The 17,809-nt window shown below is 36.2% G+C and overlaps 2 protein-coding genes across 9 annotated transcripts in view; both read left to right on the top strand.

Moving 5' to 3' along the window:
• LOC107704902 (protein tyrosine phosphatase type IVA 3) overlaps positions 1 to 7,345 on the top strand; it is a 42,125-nt gene extending 34,780 nt beyond the window's left edge. For all 4 annotated transcript variants that reach the window (XM_016507938.1, XM_016507939.1, XM_016507940.1 and 1 more), the window contains exons 4-6: positions 1,424 to 1,554; positions 4,138 to 4,212; positions 5,054 to 7,345. In XM_016507938.1, the coding sequence (XP_016363424.1) occupies positions 1,424 to 1,554; positions 4,138 to 4,212; positions 5,054 to 5,171 (324 nt within the window). In that variant the 3' untranslated portion in view covers positions 5,172 to 7,345. The remainder of the gene's footprint in view (positions 1 to 1,423; positions 1,555 to 4,137; positions 4,213 to 5,053) is intronic.
• Positions 7,346 to 8,755: 1,410 nt separating this feature from the next.
• Positions 8,756 to 17,416, top strand: csnk2a1 (casein kinase 2, alpha 1 polypeptide). Of its 5 annotated transcripts, none has more exons than XM_016507934.1 (16): positions 8,756 to 8,821; positions 10,674 to 10,763; positions 10,878 to 10,956; positions 11,030 to 11,088; positions 11,430 to 11,558; positions 11,782 to 11,893; positions 11,987 to 12,088; positions 12,298 to 12,348; positions 12,440 to 12,499; positions 12,725 to 12,808; positions 13,095 to 13,205; positions 13,385 to 13,486; positions 13,689 to 13,789; positions 13,941 to 14,089; positions 15,175 to 15,264; positions 15,684 to 17,416. In XM_016507934.1, the coding sequence occupies exons 5-16, from the start codon at positions 11,458 to 11,460 to the stop codon at positions 15,806 to 15,808; spliced, it is 1,188 nt and encodes a 395-aa protein (XP_016363420.1). In that variant the 5' UTR covers positions 8,756 to 8,821; positions 10,674 to 10,763; positions 10,878 to 10,956; positions 11,030 to 11,088; positions 11,430 to 11,457; the 3' UTR covers positions 15,809 to 17,416. The 5 variants fall into 5 exon arrangements, with proteins under 5 accessions (XP_016363420.1, XP_016363417.1, XP_016363422.1 ...); XM_016507931.1 differs by lacking the exon at positions 8,756 to 8,821 and adding an exon at positions 9,457 to 9,553; XM_016507936.1 differs by lacking the exon at positions 8,756 to 8,821 and adding an exon at positions 9,457 to 9,553 and having other exon boundaries at positions 15,653 to 15,734.
• The last annotated feature ends 393 nt before the right edge of the window (positions 17,417 to 17,809 follow it).

The following is a 17,809-nucleotide window of genomic DNA, read 5'->3' as shown; positions in this document are numbered from 1 at the left end:
AAAAAACAAGAACCCCTTTAAAGGAAGTAATGAAACTGAAGTGTTGGTTGACAGTAAACAGGTGCCTCTAACCTCTCCTGCTCTCTTGTAAGCAGAAGCTCGAATTGCTGGAGGAATAGCAGGTATGCGATTCGAGGAAAATGCCAGGGCATTTTCCACAATTAGGCCCCACGCTGCTGGTTCTGGAGTTGGTGTGCCCTGGCAAGAGTACAGAGCACTTCCATCTTGGAATGGACTCTTGGAATTAATAGCCTACTGTTGACATACCAGACAAGGAGGGGCCTATTAACCTCTTAGTGGATTAAAATGTTATTTTTAAACCAGGAGATTCTCATAGATGGTCCTCGTAGAAAATGGTCTACTCAACTCGCTCCCTATAGATGTCCCCTTTTCTGAGAAAGCAGCGATGCAAAACACCATGATCTGTTTGTCAGTGCATTTTGACCCAGCACATTTGTGTTTTTAAAACATCATTCAGATTCAGTCTTCCATGAAAAGCTGCCTGTGTAAAGAAAAAAACTTTTAATATCTGCATGCGAGTCAGATTGTGCCTGGACTGATTGTGTTTGTTCTGATCTGCTGAAGCATTTAGCAAAACCCAAAATGTTTCTCTGAAGCGTGTAGAGCGTATGATGACCAATCATAAATCAAGTCCTAAAATTGTAAAGAACACGAGAAGTTTTCCATTTAAAATGTATGCTTACCCACCCTCATGTTCTTTCAAACCTCTATGACTTTTTTCTTAGCGGAGCACAAAGTGTTTTGAAGATTGTCTTGTGAGTTTTTTTTTGTTTTTTTTTCATCAGTACCAGTGTTGTTTTAAACGCATTGACTTAATTGTGAGGTCAAAAACAGTAGAAACATTCTTCAAAATATCACCTTTTGTGTTCCACAGAAGAAAGTCACACAGAAGAACATGAAAATTTTATAATTTTATTCATTTTTGTGTGAACCATCCCTTTTAAGTACCTAAAGACTTTGAGACAGCTTATTGAATAAGATGTGATCATTGCCCGTTTGCATGTTACATAATTCAACATTTCAGATGATTCAGCTCTTGCACATGGTGTTAAATCGAGCTGTTCGTGACAGATCTGATTGAACCGGTAGAGTTGACAGGACGAGTGCCATGTTTGCTGTTGCAGAATTTGTGAAAGTCACACAGGAATCATCAAAGGGATTCGCAGGCTGCTGTGAATCTGAGATGATGCATAACGCTGAAGCTTTATAGAGCACCATCTGCTGGTGGTGACTGGGAGTCATTTATTTCCCGTTCATTTGTTCCCTTTTATCTTATCTGCTAGTATTTTGTGTCTCTCTATACGAGTGTTTCCCTTTCATTTTGAAATATAGTAACGTACAGACACATTGTAATCTGTAGCAATAATAGATGTGAACTCATCCTCCTGTTTCTCTCCCTCAGGATTGGTCTTTCGATGACGGCGCACCTCCTCCTACCAAGATCGTGGATGACTGGCTTAGTCTGCTGAAGAATAAGTTCTGTGAGGATCCAGGCTGCTGTGTGGCTGTGCATTGTGTGGCCGGACTGGGTCGGTGAGTGTCAAGTCATCCTGTTGTTCCAGACGTGCTGCTAACACCAAAGCTAAAGCCGTCTGTATGATATGTTAAGAATTGAACACAACTTTATTAAACCAGTGTGCCAAACCAGTGCAGTGCCCACACTGAATTGATTTTTTTTTTTTTTTTTGCACTAATATTCCACAGTGGAATTTTATGGCAACTCAAAACAAGTCTATTTTGGTAGTGACTATTTTTGCTAAAATATCACCTTTTTGTCGATTACACTGTAATGTAAATGATGATTCTGATTGGAAATTGGGTAAAAAAATCAGCCTAGTAAGTATAATTATACTAGTATAATTATTAAATTATAATTACAAGGATTGAGAGATATATAGACTATTGTAACAATGGCCATTCAAATCAGTGTTGTTATTGTTAACTAAAATTTAACCATTTAATTGTTTACATACCGGTAATTTAAATTACTCTGAAAAAAAGTATAAATGTTACATGAAAACTTGAAAAATGTAAACTGAAGTTTAAGTTGAAGTACTAAAATTACTGGAGATAAAATTAAAATAAACAGAAGCTAAATAGAAGTATTTTTAAAAATCAAATGACAAATGTACAAAATTATTAAATTAAAATGCTCAAAATATTCAAAAATCTAGTTCTAAATATAAGTGCAGAAATAATACTGAAATAGAATTGGTTCAAATAAAAATCTGCTGAGCTTTTTTACAGTATTCTGCAGGTGCAGATTCCATGTAGTCCTAGTAATTTCCCAGCCTGCTGTTGTGGCTGTTCAGAAGTTGTAGACGTGCAAATGCTCATCTGAATTTGATGGGTCAGGCTTTATGTGACTCGCTTCTCTCTTACAAGAATTCTCAAACATATCAACAGCCTTTCCCAGGATCTGTTGCTCTTTTTCCCTCAGAATGCAATCAAGGACTGTGTGTGTAATATCTCTGGCAGAGCTTTAAGCTGGCTCGTGTTAGTGTAGTGTTTGAGTTCTGCTGTTTACATTTGGTTTCTCATCATTTTTTTATTTATTTTTTTGCTTTACCCCAAATACCCCTCAGCGACAGGCCTCTCAGTCTTGGCCCGTGCTCTCTGCAGGTCAAACCCATTCTCCCTGCCTGACCGCTGTGTGCCAAAACCAACCGTCCAAACGGACACACAATATTAATCCAAGTTTATTATTCGAAGCACAAAAGGTTGACGTCCGAAGACGAAACAGGAAGTGAATGATAAGCAGCTCTCTTAATTGCTCCTTCATATCTCTTTTCAGTGAGGGATCCTGGTGTAGTCACGGTGTTGCCCTCTTATCTGGCCAGCTGTCAAAACACACAGACCTTAATTAAGCTGCGGCGCTAGAATTGTTGAGCCAGACGGTCAAATGTGGCGGTTCTGTGGGAACGATAGGCTAATGACAGTCCGGTTTACCCTGCCTGCCCTCCTCCCACTTTAACCCCTGACCCCTGCCGACAAGTTAAGCACCAAGCCTCTCTGACGTAGGTTGCAGCTCTTGTGGGAGCCCTCAGCAGTTTTTGACAGGGAGCCAATGTTTGCTTTAGTAGGATGAGTTTGTGTTACGCATTGGAAAGGGGGAACACTCAGGAGACTTCAAAGCTGTCAGGACCCCGATGCGCAAACGGTAAAAATAGAAAAGGTCTTTGACGGGGGCTGACACACTGTAAAAATCAAAATGTATTGTATTTTAGTAAATCTGGGATTAGCACGTAATGACATTTAGGGCTTTTTCCAAAAATAAAATGACATTCATGATCTGACTGCTCTGTAAATGATTAGAATGATAGCTTAAAATTCATTGCCATCCAAATGAAATGACATTAAATGGATAGTCCACCCAAAAATTAACATTTTGTCATTTACTCACGCCCTCATGTCTTTGCAAACCTGTATGACTTGCTTTCATCTTCAGAACATGAAATTTTAATAATGTTGGTAACCAAACAGTTTTGTTTCCCATTGGCTACCACTGTATAGACAAAAAATACAGTTTAAGTAAAAAAAGGTGAACCAACATTGTTTGGTTACCAACATTTTTCAGTATACCTTCTTAAATGTTCCACTTAAGAAAGAATACAGGTTTGGAACAACATGAGGTTTGAATACTTTGACAGAAGTTTGATGTTTGGATGAATTATCCTTTTGTCATCTACTCACCCTCATGTCATTCTAAACCTGTGTGACTTTCGTTCACACAAAAAGAAAAATATTGAAGAATGTATTGTTTTATCAACACTTCCTTTTGAATATGAATTGGTATTTGGGCTATGAGGGTCTATATTAAGTCTTGACGTCATATAGTAGCTTTTTGTGATAGACTATAAGGTAAGCTGTAGAGTAATGCATCTTTCTACTCAAAAAAAAAAATATATATACTGTAACTGCAGACCTGTTCTCACATGCATTAGGTGGTATCCTTGCTGAGAAGGGCTGAATGGGTCACTTTTCCTGGAAAACCTATTGTTTCTGCGCACACACAAAAGCTGTTTGAGGTGATGTTTCCTGGTATTAAACTGTGTGTGTGTGTGTGTGTGTGTGTGTGTGTGTGTGTGTGTGTGTGTGTGTGTGTGTGTGTTGCAGGGCTCCAGTGCTGGTGGCTCTGGCACTTATAGAGAGCGGAATGAAATATGAGGACGCCATTCAGTTGATCAGACAGTAAGTATACATTACAGCTAACAATACATTACCAACACCTTGCAGCAGAGCGATACAACACCCAGTCAATACAGTGAGCGATTCAGTACAAGCACAGTAAATGATGCAGCACTGATACATGACAGATTGTGCAGCATTAATGCATTACAGCTAATTATACAGCACAAACAAATTAGAGCAAATTATGCAGTCAAGAAATGATGAATACAGTTTGCACTGATGCCGCTATGAAATATAACAATAGCACACAATAGCGCTAATGCATTACAGAAAACAATTCAGCAAAAAATAAAATGCTTACATTAATAATTATAATACTGCTTAAATTAATGATTAACATATAAACAAACATACCTATATTTTCATTTAATTTAAGCCATTAAAACAAATATTTTGTGTATATTACTAAAAACATTTATTTATATATTATATATTCAGTTTTGTGTATATATTGTTTAAAATATATATTAATAATTTTATGTAGCTCTTAATATTTAACATATTTATGTCTATATAGTGCTTTTCATTTATGTATTTAACAAACATTTAACTTAAGCCATTAATTTAAATGCAAATATTGTGTGTATATTTCTAAAAAAAAAATAAAAAAATATATATGCACGTCTGTTCTATATATTTTTTATATATTGATATATAAAAAAATATATTATTATATTCATATATTTTATATAGCTGTGTAGCATGTTTATTATTATTGGCTTAAGGTTTTACATATATCTTATTTGTGTATGTGCATATTATAATTTTTTTTTTTTAATCATTGATTTAAAAAAACTCTAACATAACCAATGGGTATTTGTTGTTTTTTTTCCCCCCACAGGAAACGCCGGGGCGCCATCAACAGCAAGCAGCTGACGTACCTGGAGAAGTACCGCCCCAAACAGAGACTGCGTTTCAAAGACCCACACAACCACAAAAGCAAGTGCTGCCTCATGTGATCCGGTCTCACCAGCCTGCCACTGAAGGAACCAGTCACTTATGGATTAAACCGGACTAAAATTACCAATCTAGTGCATTTGAACTCTTGCTACAATTCAGGAGGGGAATTCAACCCCCTTTTGGTATATATGTCAGACCCCTGCACACAGGGTCTTCACCAGCTCAGGGCTGTGAAAGACGAGCCTCTTGAATTTTGTCTTTACACACAAACCCCCCATCCTCACTGTGTTTACAAATTTATTGTGAACACAAGCATATGCCCGATGCACACACTCATGCTACCAGCCATCACACTTTACCCGCAGCACACAGTCCAAAGATGATCATGGCCACCAGCCACCTGCTCAGAACTCAATCACTGTTGTTATACTACCCTGTTCTTTCTCTTTTGTAATTTTGAAGTTTCAGAATGCATGTCGTTGTACTTTTTGAAGATGCATGTGAGTGGTCTAACCTAGCTTTTTTTTTTTTCCTACATTGTATCATGAATCTACTTTGGGATTCAAGTTTTTTGCACCACTGGCTGCTTATTAATAGAACTGTGGGCGTCTGGATGGATAACATAGCACACTTTGACCTGACTTCCAGGTTTTTGGATATTTTAGCTGCTTCGAAATCATGTTGAAACTCAAAAAAGAAATCCAGCTAATCTGATACACCTCTACCACAGAATTGCAGCAGTGAACCGAGAGAAATCCATGAGTGAGCACAATTGTAGATCAGTAGTTCTTTTTTAATTTAACACAGCAGCCACAAGAGGGAGGCATCACACTATGTATTTCACATGAAAAATATTTTTGGACTTGCCAGAGTTTTATTTTTATTGTATTTTTTTTGCTGTTTGCACTCAGTGCTCATGTGTGGCTGTTTCTCACGAACATAGTTGTACTGTGGGACACTTACTGTGGAATTTCAGAAGGAACTTTTTGGAGTGAGGCCTAAAATATTTAGTCTTGTCCATATAGTAGGAAATGAAATGGAATCACAGGATCTCTGCCTAACTAGTGGTCATATAGACACCAATGAAGGAAAAAAAGGTAATGAATCTGTGTCAGGTACTGAAGTGATCGCACATGCATCATTAATCTGCTAATATGAAATGCATAAGACCTTGGATCTGGGATAATGACGTATTTCTCTGCCTTTGAAATCCAAAGCAAAAGCTAGTGAAGGAAATATCTAATAAAAGAGTATCTTTGCATAATTGAGACTGTGAGAAGGATAAGCAAATACTTGTTTCACGTTTCATGGATTAAGGTTACATTTGGCAATTATTATATTCACTTGGCCTCTCATGTTTATCTACAAAAACAATGGCTGCAGAATGGACATATTTTAAAGCTGAGCTCACTCCAATTTAGAGCTGAACTTTAAGACAGGAGATCAAGTGTATCAAGTTTGCATTTCTGGTTTTGACACTTACAGTGAATCCCATTTAAATAAAAGGGTGTGAATTAAGCAGCTCAATGTTGCTCACATATATATAAGGGCTTCTCTCTCACGTGCTGTTTAGTCACTTTTATTACTGTTGAGTGTCTGCATTTACAAATCTGGAATGTTTTGATGAGTTGTGGCCTCAATAAATGTAATAGTTCATCTTGGAATGTCTCTGGAAACCGATGCGATCAGCAAAAGAATAAGGTAACATTTTCAGAAATATATTTAGATATCGTCACTAGCCCTGCTTTTGTGATGAAGGATGGTGCAAGACTACACGCCACGTCTCAAGTTTATCCTGACCTCATTCATTTCATCATCATCCATGAGAATGTTCTTGATTTTTGATTTTTGAATAAACAGAGCTGAAGTCATTACCCTTGACACTGGATGATATAGTGTCAGTATTTAAAAATCATGGGTGGTATCTGTAACTATACACTATTACTCTATAGTAAGGTTCACTGATACACTGGTTTCCTGATCATATCTAAAGTGGCCTATTTTTGACATTAACATATTATTGTATTACACGTTTTATTAAACAGTGATACATAGTTAATGATCTATTGTTCCCTGTTCATATCTAAAGTGATTGACAATTGTATTATTCATAATTTTTAATGCCAAACAAAAAAGTTAATTGATGTACATATTGCTCTTTTATGAAATGGGAACAGATGTTAAATCTGAAATCTGGATTAATTAAAAATGAATAAAAACCTGGTATTTCTCATGAGCGTGTACCAGTCGTTGACTTGTTATTGATGTACAATGTATTTTATAAAACAGAATTGTTACTGTTTTTATGGTAACAAGTAATCAGAAAATCTACCAATGAAGGATTAATGAGCAAGGAAATGGGGAAAAAAATCTTATTTAGAGGTATAATGGGTGCATATTGTAATCCTTGCATCAGTTTAGATTTGAATTAAATTGGACAGTTACTCTAGTACAGTGATGGGCAAACTTGGCCCTTCCAGGCCACTTTCCTGCAGAGATCTGATCCAACCCTGATAAAACTCGCCTGCCTGTAGCCTTCTAGTAGTCTTGAAGACAATGATTAGCTGGTTCAGGTGTGTTTGATTAGGATTGGAGCAAAACTCGGAAGGAAAGTGGCCTGGAAGGGCCAAGTTTGCCCACCCCTGCTCTAGTTAGTACAATGTCTCTCCTTAAGAACTTTCCTATTTAGCTTCATCAGAGTTGCCAAGTCCGCGTATTATACGCGACTTTGGGCTTCTTTTTTTGTAAAGTTGCGTGAAAAAAATACCATGTCGCGGGTTGCGGTTTTTTGGGCTTATTTTAAAAAATATGGTTATTTGTTAGGAAAACCTGACAAGCAACTTCGTTTCTTTTAATTTATTTTCATTTATGTTCACTGTATTCTCCAATGCATTGATTGACACTCTGTCTGCTCACAGTTAATAGCCAATCAGTGCAAAAATATAAGCGCTGTAGCGTAATTTGTTAAATATTCCGCCCCCTCCGCACGCGCCTTCTTTTTGAACGTGATTTTTCTACAGTGAGGGATTGAAGAAAAATCACGTTCAAAAAGAAGGCGCGTGACGCTGTAATCCAAGCGATGGTAGTAGTAGACATACTACTTAGAGTCACATCATAGAGTGGGATGACTTTTTTCCTTTAAAAGGCAGTCTAATTTTTAATTTTTACAATGTTTTTGTAATGTATTAATTATCACGGGCCGTAAAAAACAAAACAAAACAAAAAAACAAGTAGGCCTATACGAAATACTAGGAGTAGATTTGGTTCGAATAGCCAATATTTTATTAGGCTATAAACATGTGGCTATGTTACAGCTCCTCTTTGAAGCTCTAATGTTTTTCTCCTTTTCCATCTGTCCAATCCTATTTTGCTCACAGGTGATTGGAGATGAGTTTTGTTCCTGCTTTGTTGCAGTTTGCTGATTTTTGTAAAATAACTTATGTTTTTGCTTTTCAGATAAAAGGGTAGTTTCAGTTTAATATGTTGCGTGCTAATTTATTGGTAATAAATAATTGATAATAAATAATATTGATGATAATAAATTATCAAAAAAATATTAGGCTTGTTTTGGGCTTGTTTTTGAAGCTGCGGTTGCTTATTTGTCTCGCGAGAGTTGGCAACGGTGCGCTCCATCTGTTTTGTAATGGCAACAGGTTTTCCCAGTTCCTTCAACTGACCTTAAATGGTGTCATCATCACCATGCTTGAAGGTAATAAAAAGGCTTTATGTCTACTAAAACCAAGTATAAAGAATTTGATGAAATCTCTCTCTCTCTCTGTATGGAAGGAACTGATTTTTATTGTACAATCATACAACTGAGTACAGGCTGAAATGAAATGAACAGGTACTAGAAACAGTAGTAACATTTACTGTGGTTGTTCAGAATTGCTCTGTTTTAAACAAATTTGATGAATATTCAAATTTGAAGAAAACTAAACACTAAAATTAGAAAACCTCTAAATTTGGAAGATCTGCACAGATTTGACGCTGAAACAAACAAGCAGGGGAAAATAAAATCAGAAATACTTTTTGGGAAATATTATGCCTATGTAGCCAATGCAAAAAATTGCCTAATTAAGTCAATAATTAATTAGTAATAATACAGAAAGAAAAACTAATATTACTGATAACTAATAAAATAACAATAAAACAGTATCTTTCTATCTGTCTGTATAGACATTCAATTGGTAGACATGACATGTACAGATACATACACGATGTTTATGCAACATATTATGGAAACCGGTCTGTCTGTGTGTCTGCGCGTTCTCTCTTTCTGACCGTATATAAAAACCTAGTGAGCTCCCTACGTAGAAAGCATCGTTAGACATCACATGCGCGTTCCGAACGTTTTTTTTTTTTGAGCAGCTCGTTAGGTATTGATACGCAGCCTTTCTCCAGTGCAGCATCCGCCATATTGTCTACCAGGAGATGCCGAGAGGTAATGCAGTGTGCATTTACGACCTATTGGTATTTGTATTCCTACATGACTTAACTTTTTAATATTTCCTTCAGATAAGGACACACACGTAAGGCACTACGCTACTAATACATGCTTATGTGAATACATATCGTGTTATTTGCTGGCGACACAGTTAGAGCGTGCCAGTGCTATTTGCTAACCACTAAACCCGTCGCGTATTCTTTATAAAAACATACATAAATGGACTATTTGATTCCAGGTCCGATTAAACACAAATATTAACTTCGTGTATGTTTTATGATTCTTATGAATATTAATTGTTTTTTTGTGTACTTGTATAAATTTGTTTTATCTTTTGTGCGAATGTAGCTAGCGGCGTTAGCTTTGATGTGGCGTGTCGCGCCACGTTCGGCTAGCAGCGTTTCTGCAATAAAACATTAAGATATTTAGCCCTGTGTTCATATAGTACCTAGTTTATGCTTACACAGTGTGCTTCACAATGTAATAAACAATTTGGAGGTTAAATTAGCTAAATGCGTCGGAAAATGTTTTAGAAATGACTTAGGCGTGGCAAACGCTATGCTAGTTAGCGGTTAGCTGGCTAACAGCTAGTTTGGAAGCTGATAATAAGATTCTGAGAAATCCTGTTGTTATATTGTTTATATGACTTGTTTGCAATTAATTAATTAATGTGGATTATATGTAGATAAAGTTGGGAATGCAGAAAAGCTGTATACTGAGCTTGACCGGTTTCTTTGGCTGTGGCATAAGGTCTGTGGCTCAAAACAAGATATTGATTTAAGGGAAAATGTAATGAGTGTTCCTCGTTATAATGGAGGTTATGTAGTGCTTCAATATCATCCCTAGTTAGGCTTTTATGTGTTCCGTGTGTTTGTGGTGCGTTTCTCTCCCACCCCTGCTTTAATTAAGCTCATTTATGTAGTTCTAATAATTAGTAATTCATTAAGGAAGATCACACGGCTTGTCACGAACAGCAATTTGTTAGTCTAATGATGACTATATGGCAGTAGAGTGACCTGGTTGGTTTGGACGTTGGTCCATAAATCAGTACTTTGATACCCAGGCTGATGTTGCACAGCTGTGTCTGTAAAGTTTACAACATCCTTGTGTTTTCCAGCATCTGGAGGGCCATGAGGAATGACTTCTAGGATTGCTGTGTCTCCTGAATAAGCTCCTGGATGTCCTCTTTCATTCAAATTACAATCAGGTGTGTTGTTCGTGTGGCGCTGCTGGAAATATATTACATTGCAAATTAAAGTGGTTTACTCTGAGTTTGCTTGACTATCAGATGTCTTAACAAGCTTATTTATTTATTTTGTAGCCTATGCTCCACCATAAAGTCATCACATCTGCCTTCATCAGCTCCACCTTTCATTTTCTGCTTGGAGGAACCCTCCAAGGTAATAACCCGTACAAGTATATTTATGAACCTTTGTGAAATTAATGTAGTTAATGTAGTTTTCAATCTTTTAGATGCTACTGACCCGCAAATATTATCCTCATGAAAAGGACCCCATCCTAAAATTTCAAAGGCATTTATATGGTTCCTTTTTATAAAAATTTAATTCATACTGTAAAAATGTCAATATTGGAAAAAAATTGGTTTCTGTTGTTACATTCTTTTTTAAATTCATTATAGTACTGTACTTTTAGATGTATTTATTTGTTAATTTATTTGCTTATTTTTATAATTCTTTATTCATTATTTTATAAACGTTAATTTTTTAAAAATGTAAAATTCACTTTCTTACCCTATTTTGAAAACCCCAGTCTAGATCATACAATTCATAGTTTTTATTTACTGTTCTATTTTGTAAAACATCTTTTTGGTCGTCCTGCAATCTTTCAGTATTATATTTTGTTGTCTTTCCAGGTGTTTCAGGGAATACCTTGTGTAGAATATGTCTGGCCCTGTCCCAAGTCGCTCTCGAGTTTACCCTGATGTAAACACACAACGACCCAGAGAGTACTGGGACTATGAATCCCATGTGGTGGACTGGGGGTGCGTTTTCTTGAATTTTTAGCACTTTTAAATTACATGCACTATAAATAGCCAATTTGACCTGTAATTATGCAGCATTATCCCTGTGGATAGTTTCTTTGTTGTTCTCTTTCAGGGGCTTGGATCAAATGTGCTGCTTATTACTTATTGGGGCATGCGTGGTATATTTGACACGTTCAGTGTGTTAAACTCACATGGTTTGTACTCTGTTTGTATTCTGCAGAAATCAGGATGACTATCAGTTAGTGCGAAAGCTTGGCCGGGGAAAATACAGTGAAGTGTTTGAAGCCATAAACATCACTAACAATGAGAAAGTAGTCGTCAAAATACTCAAGGTATATTTGGATGTTTGCATTCACACTTGTATAGATGATTTGATCGGAGATATGTCAGTTTATGCTTCTGTTTTTTTTCTTTTCTATTTTTAGCCAGTGAAAAAGAAGAAAATTAAACGAGAAATAAAAATTCTGGAGAACTTAAGAGGAGGCCCCAACATAATAACGCTTTTAGACATCATAAAGGATCCTGTGGTATGTTTATGAAAATATTGGGGAGTTTACTTTCCATTGGCTTCCTAACTTCAAGACAAAGTTTTTTTTTTTTTCCCTTCTTTTTATTAATGACTTGCAGGTTTTGTTTATTTTCTTGGAACCTTGATGCATTGGCAAAGTATATATGTGTGAGTTTGTTTGTGTGCCATCAGGTTTAAAACCCATTCTGCTTTATTTTCAATGTACAGTCCCGAACACCAGCGCTGGTTTTTGAGCATGTTAACAACACGGACTTCAAGGTTAGAGATGTTTTTTTTGTTTTTTTTTGACGCCCCTCCATAGAGAATTAATTTTAATTTGATGTAGTAAACCGTATCTTTTTCTTCACAGCAACTGTATCAAACTTTATCAGACTATGACATCCGCTTCTACATGTATGAAATTCTTAAGGTAAGATGATCACTAAAAATATAGATAAAAATAATTAAAAGTGGGTCTTTATAAAGCGATATCATGGAACAAAACCATCCAATATCTGTCTGTCTGGCTTATTTTGCAGTGGCAAAATGGTTTCATTTTTGCCCATAGTTTAGGTTAAAAAGTTTCAACAGTGCCCAAGTGCTCTGCTCAAATTGATGTTGGATCTAATTCTTATCTCCGCTCTTCTATCCCCAGGCTCTCGACTACTGCCACAGTATGGGAATAATGCACAGAGACGTAAAGCCACACAATGTCATGATTGACCATGAGCACAGAAAGGTATTGGCCAAGTTAAGAGTTTACCCAACATTGAGCGTTATTTGTTTATTTCTGTGATGGCAAAGCTGAATGTTCTGCAGCCATTACTCCAGGCTTTAGTGTCACATGATCCTTCAGAAATCATTCTAATATGTGTATTTGATGCTCAAGTAATTTTTTTTCCTTATCAATGTTAATAGATTTTTTTTTTTTCTCTCATGTTAAAAGGTAAATCCTTGCTGAATAAAATGACCTCATTGACATTTTTAATTTTGATTTGTTGAATGTCCATTTTTACTTTTTAAAGCTTCGTTTGATTGATTGGGGCTTGGCTGAGTTTTACCACCCAAACCAGGAGTACAATGTACGTGTGGCTTCCCGATATTTTAAAGGCCCTGAACTACTTGTGGACTATCAGGTTAGTGTCCTAAAATTCAGGATTTGAATTTTCTTGAACATTAATAATTTTCTTTTCAGATTAACGGTCTGTTAAACTTTTTTTTTTGTCAGTATTCCATAGTTAAAATTTCACATTTAATCATTTCACATTTCAGCTTATTTTTCTGAGTTGTAAAAAATATTTTGGTTTGTATCTAGATGTATGACTACAGTCTGGATATGTGGAGTCTTGGATGCATGCTGGCCAGTATGATCTTCAGGAAGGAACCATTTTTCCATGGACATGACAACTATGATCAGGTCAAACATTTATTTTTGATTTTAGCACGAACAGCCTTATTTATTAAAAACATAAAGCAGGGATTTTCAGTCATTCAGCTCATGATTTCATAAATTTACTGTGTATAAAAAAAAAAAAATATATATATTTGCTGGGTGCTTTTATTATGCTGGGTATTTGTCTGTTGAATTTAGTTTTTTATGTGATTATTTTTCTTTCTAGTTGGTTCGGATTGCAAAGGTTCTGGGTACCGAGGACCTGTATGATTACATTGACAAATATAACATTGAGCTGGACCCACGCTTTAATGACATTTTGGGCAGGTATGACTTTAATACAGTGTTGCTTAGCATAGACAGACTCTTTATCAAGTTGATTAAAATAAGTATTCGGTTTTAAATTATCTCCATAGTTCTGTATGTGTGTGTGTGTGTGTGTAGTCATGTTTGCACCATCTTTCACTTGTTCACCCAGACACTCCCGGAAGAGATGGGAACGGTTTGTGCACAGTGAGAATCAGCACCTGGTCAGTACCGAGGCTCTGGATTTTCTGGACAAGCTGCTACGTTATGACCACCAGGCCCGACTGACAGCCCGCGAGGCAATGGACCACCCTTACTTCTGTGAGTTCATGAAAACCTGTGAATGCATCTCCAGTCTCTAATTTAATGTACATTCTTGCATGTGTGTTCTTTTATACACAGTTGAATAAATTGATGACTTAATTTATTATACACATTGAGCATATAGTGAATAATGGACCCTGCAAGGTCTCCGATCACTTGATGACACTAGCATTTTTTAATTTTAATTTCATTGTCTTAAGTAGCACAGGTAAATTTGTAGCAATCGCCAACAATACATTGTATGGGTCAAAATTATACATTTTTAATTTATGCCGAAAATCATTAGGATATTAAGTAAAGATCATGTTCCATGAAGATATTTTGTAAATTTCCTACCGTAAATATATCAAAACTTAATTTTTGATTAGTAATATGCATTGCTAAGAACTTCATTTGGACAACTTTAAAGGCGATTTTTCTCAATATTTGGATTTTTTTTTTTTTGTTGCACCCTCAGATTCCAGATTTTCAAATAGTCATATCTCAGCCAAATATTGTCCTATCCTAAAAACCATACATCATCCAAAAGCTTATTTATACAGCTTTCAGATGATGTATAAACCTCAATAAAAAATGTACCCTTATGACTGGTTTTGTGGTCCAGGGTCACATTTGATCCGGAATAAATGGTAATACTAGCCCAATTGATGAAGCTATAATTAAACACTGACCGTTATAAATTCAAAACCTCATCTATGTTAACATTGACGTATTGTTGTTAGATTACTGATTTGTTTGTTTGTCTCAATATGTTTGATGTCATTATAACAAGTTTAACAACTTTATCTGTCAACCAGCTAGGTAATGTTACTTTTGTTTATATTAATAACATTTAAATGAAACTTTCACAAGTAAATGATCAACAACATTAAAAGATTTAATGGCTATAAAATGCAATAGGCAAAAACACTAGAAATGATCACACTAGGACAAGGCCATGTTTATTGTTGAGCCCTGGGTTAGTACATTTCAATGTAACCGTATAACTGGCATCAGATGGAATTGATGTACACGTTGATGGACACTTCATGTCATAATTTGTCATATATCTGAGATAATGTATTTCATGTTTTTGTATATAGATCCTATAGTTAAAGACCAGGGCAGAGGAGCGCCAGCTGCAGGAATGGCTGCTAGTTCCACATCTGTCAGCTCTTCTAGCTTGATGGCAGGTAAACAGTTTACCTTTCACCTCAGCACTTCACCTCTGTTTGGGATATTTCGCCTAAAAATGAACATTCTGTCATGCGCTCACCCTCGAGTCACTGCGAACCTGAGTGATTTATTCTGCAGAATGTAAAAGATAAACTTTTCCCCCTCCATACAGTGCAGGTCAGTGGAGTCCAGAACAATATTGGACTGGCTTTTATTTATGGACAAAAACAAGCATTTTTTCAAAATATCATATTTTATGTTCCACAGAAGAAAGTTTTGAAGAACCGTTTTGAAATATGAGGGTGAGTAAATGACAATGTTCATTGGGTGAAACTTGAATCTATGGTTAAAAACATTTGCCAAGAATGTTCTTTAGAGACATATTCAGGTTTCAACATACACTAGGTTAAACGTGTCGGTGGCTTTCACACTGCAGGCATCGCCTCTATGACTCCGAGCACACAGCCCAACATCGCCAACATCAGCGCCGGCTCGCCCGTCATCCCTGCCCCAAATACAATGGCCACACAAGTGCCCACTGCCGCTGGAGCCCAGCCCTGAACACCACCTGCCCCAACATCCCCCCTCTCTTTCTCACATCCCTCTATCCGTCTCTCTCTCTTCTGTGGGCCTGCTTGGAATTGTGAATCAGTGGTGAGGGGGTGGGGGCATTGATTTCATTTGTGGTTATTTTTATGATGTTGCAAATAACACAGAACTAATGTTAAGTTACCGTTTTATTTAGTTTTTCTCCTCAGTTGTTGTTTAGGGGTTTGTGAACTCAAAAAGAAACCCATGATGTTTTTGCACCTGTCTGTGTGTTAGAAAAGCAAACGGGTGTGAACTTTCACTCGCCGTGACTGTTTAGAAACACACTTAAATGTCCACCTGAAGAAGGATAATAAAATTAATTTTATATGTCCCTCTAGCGTTCTCGTGCTCAAACCATTTCACTCACTGACTGATTTATTGTTTTTTGGGAGAGTTTTTTTTGTAAGTTTTGTTGTACCTGGTATTTTAGTCCCTGTTTTTACGAGTCTTGATCACAAAGTTCACAAAACCTTGTCATATTAAACCTCTCAGAGTATAAATGCAGATAAGGAGTGATTTGTTCCTTGGTTTTGAAGAATATTATGGGGACAAGACAACACAGATTTGATGGAGTCATGTTTCAGCTCTGCATTTGGACTGAAGGCCAGATCCAATCAAAACTACTGTAACATTTCTGATTTGTGTTGGATCATTGTGTAACGAAGCATTCTTTTACCAATAATGGAAGCTCTTTTGTTTCAGCTGTGCTGGCTCTGTGTATATTGCAGGTTGATTGGATTTGGTCTTGGATCTTGTTAAACTCTCACTAGTTGCTGTCCAAGGACTTGTACCAATTACTGAGTAACACAATCAATAATATGCCAATTTTTGTGTTGCCTTCAGTTCTGTGTGTTTGTGTGAGTGTACGCATGAGTGGAATTGTCTTTTTTTGTTTGTTTTTAAGAAGTTTCAGACATTAGTTTGATACTATGAAGAATTTTTGTAATTTTCTTTTGAGAGGCGACTGTTCAGTGAAATACACACATTTCTTTCTACCCCACGATTAAATCAGTTAAACAGGTGAAATATCAATTTATCATTGTATGTTGTGTTTTACTGTGGTTTGCCTTTGGTTGGGCTGATTGAAGAACAAGTAAGAATATTATGTGGACGGTTTGTGTCAGTCCCAAAGCTTTTTGTCTAGACAAACTGAATCTTTAATACCTTAATTGTTTAAGTGTTTCTTAAATTGTTCTTTCTTTTGGTCTTGTCTAGTAGTGAAATAACCAGATGTTGAAGACTAGCGCTGTAGTGGAGGCTGAACTCATGTTTGTCCTCTGCCTGTGTTCAGTGTGACCAGTTCAAATCTAAATATCTTTACTGTATTGTAAATTCATTCATTTAAAGTTTGCAATAGATACTTTTGCAGAGATTTTGTTTGTTTTATAAATCTTTTAAAAGAGAAAATATATTGTTTAAGTAAAAAGACCATGTCACTTGCTTTATTTAGCTGTACGTTTAATGCAGCCTCTCTAATACAGTGGTCCTTACATAAATGGTATGTTTGAAGTCGGGTGGGGAAAACGGAGGCTACCTCACTCACATTTATATGGAATTCAATAAAAAAAAGGAAACCAATTGTTGGCTGTCGTTGAAAACTAGGTTTAATTTTTCGTTTAAACTTTCGCAGTTCTCGAGCTATTACCGATTCAAACCAATTTCTCACAAAACAAAAGTTACTGCTGTCACACACAAAAAGACAAATTTGACCCTGGACCACAAACCCAGTCATAAGGGTCAATTTTTCAAAACGGAGATTTATACATTATGAAAGCTGAATGAATAAGCTGTCCGTTGATGTATGGTTTATTAGGATAGGACAATATTTGGCTGAGATATGACTATTTGAAAATCTGGAATCTGAGGGTGCAACAAAAAAAAAAAAATCCAAATATTGAGAAAAATCGCCTTTAAAGTTGTCCAAATGAAGTTCTTAGCAATGCATATTACTAATCAAAAATTAAGTTTTAA

Source organism: Sinocyclocheilus anshuiensis, unplaced genomic scaffold, assembly GCF_001515605.1.
Source record: "Sinocyclocheilus anshuiensis isolate Anshui unplaced genomic scaffold, SAMN03320099.WGS_v1.1 scaffold702, whole genome shotgun sequence".
Lineage (NCBI taxonomy): Eukaryota > Metazoa > Chordata > Actinopteri > Cypriniformes > Cyprinidae > Sinocyclocheilus > Sinocyclocheilus anshuiensis.
This window is presented reverse-complemented; position numbering and strand designations above follow the sequence as displayed.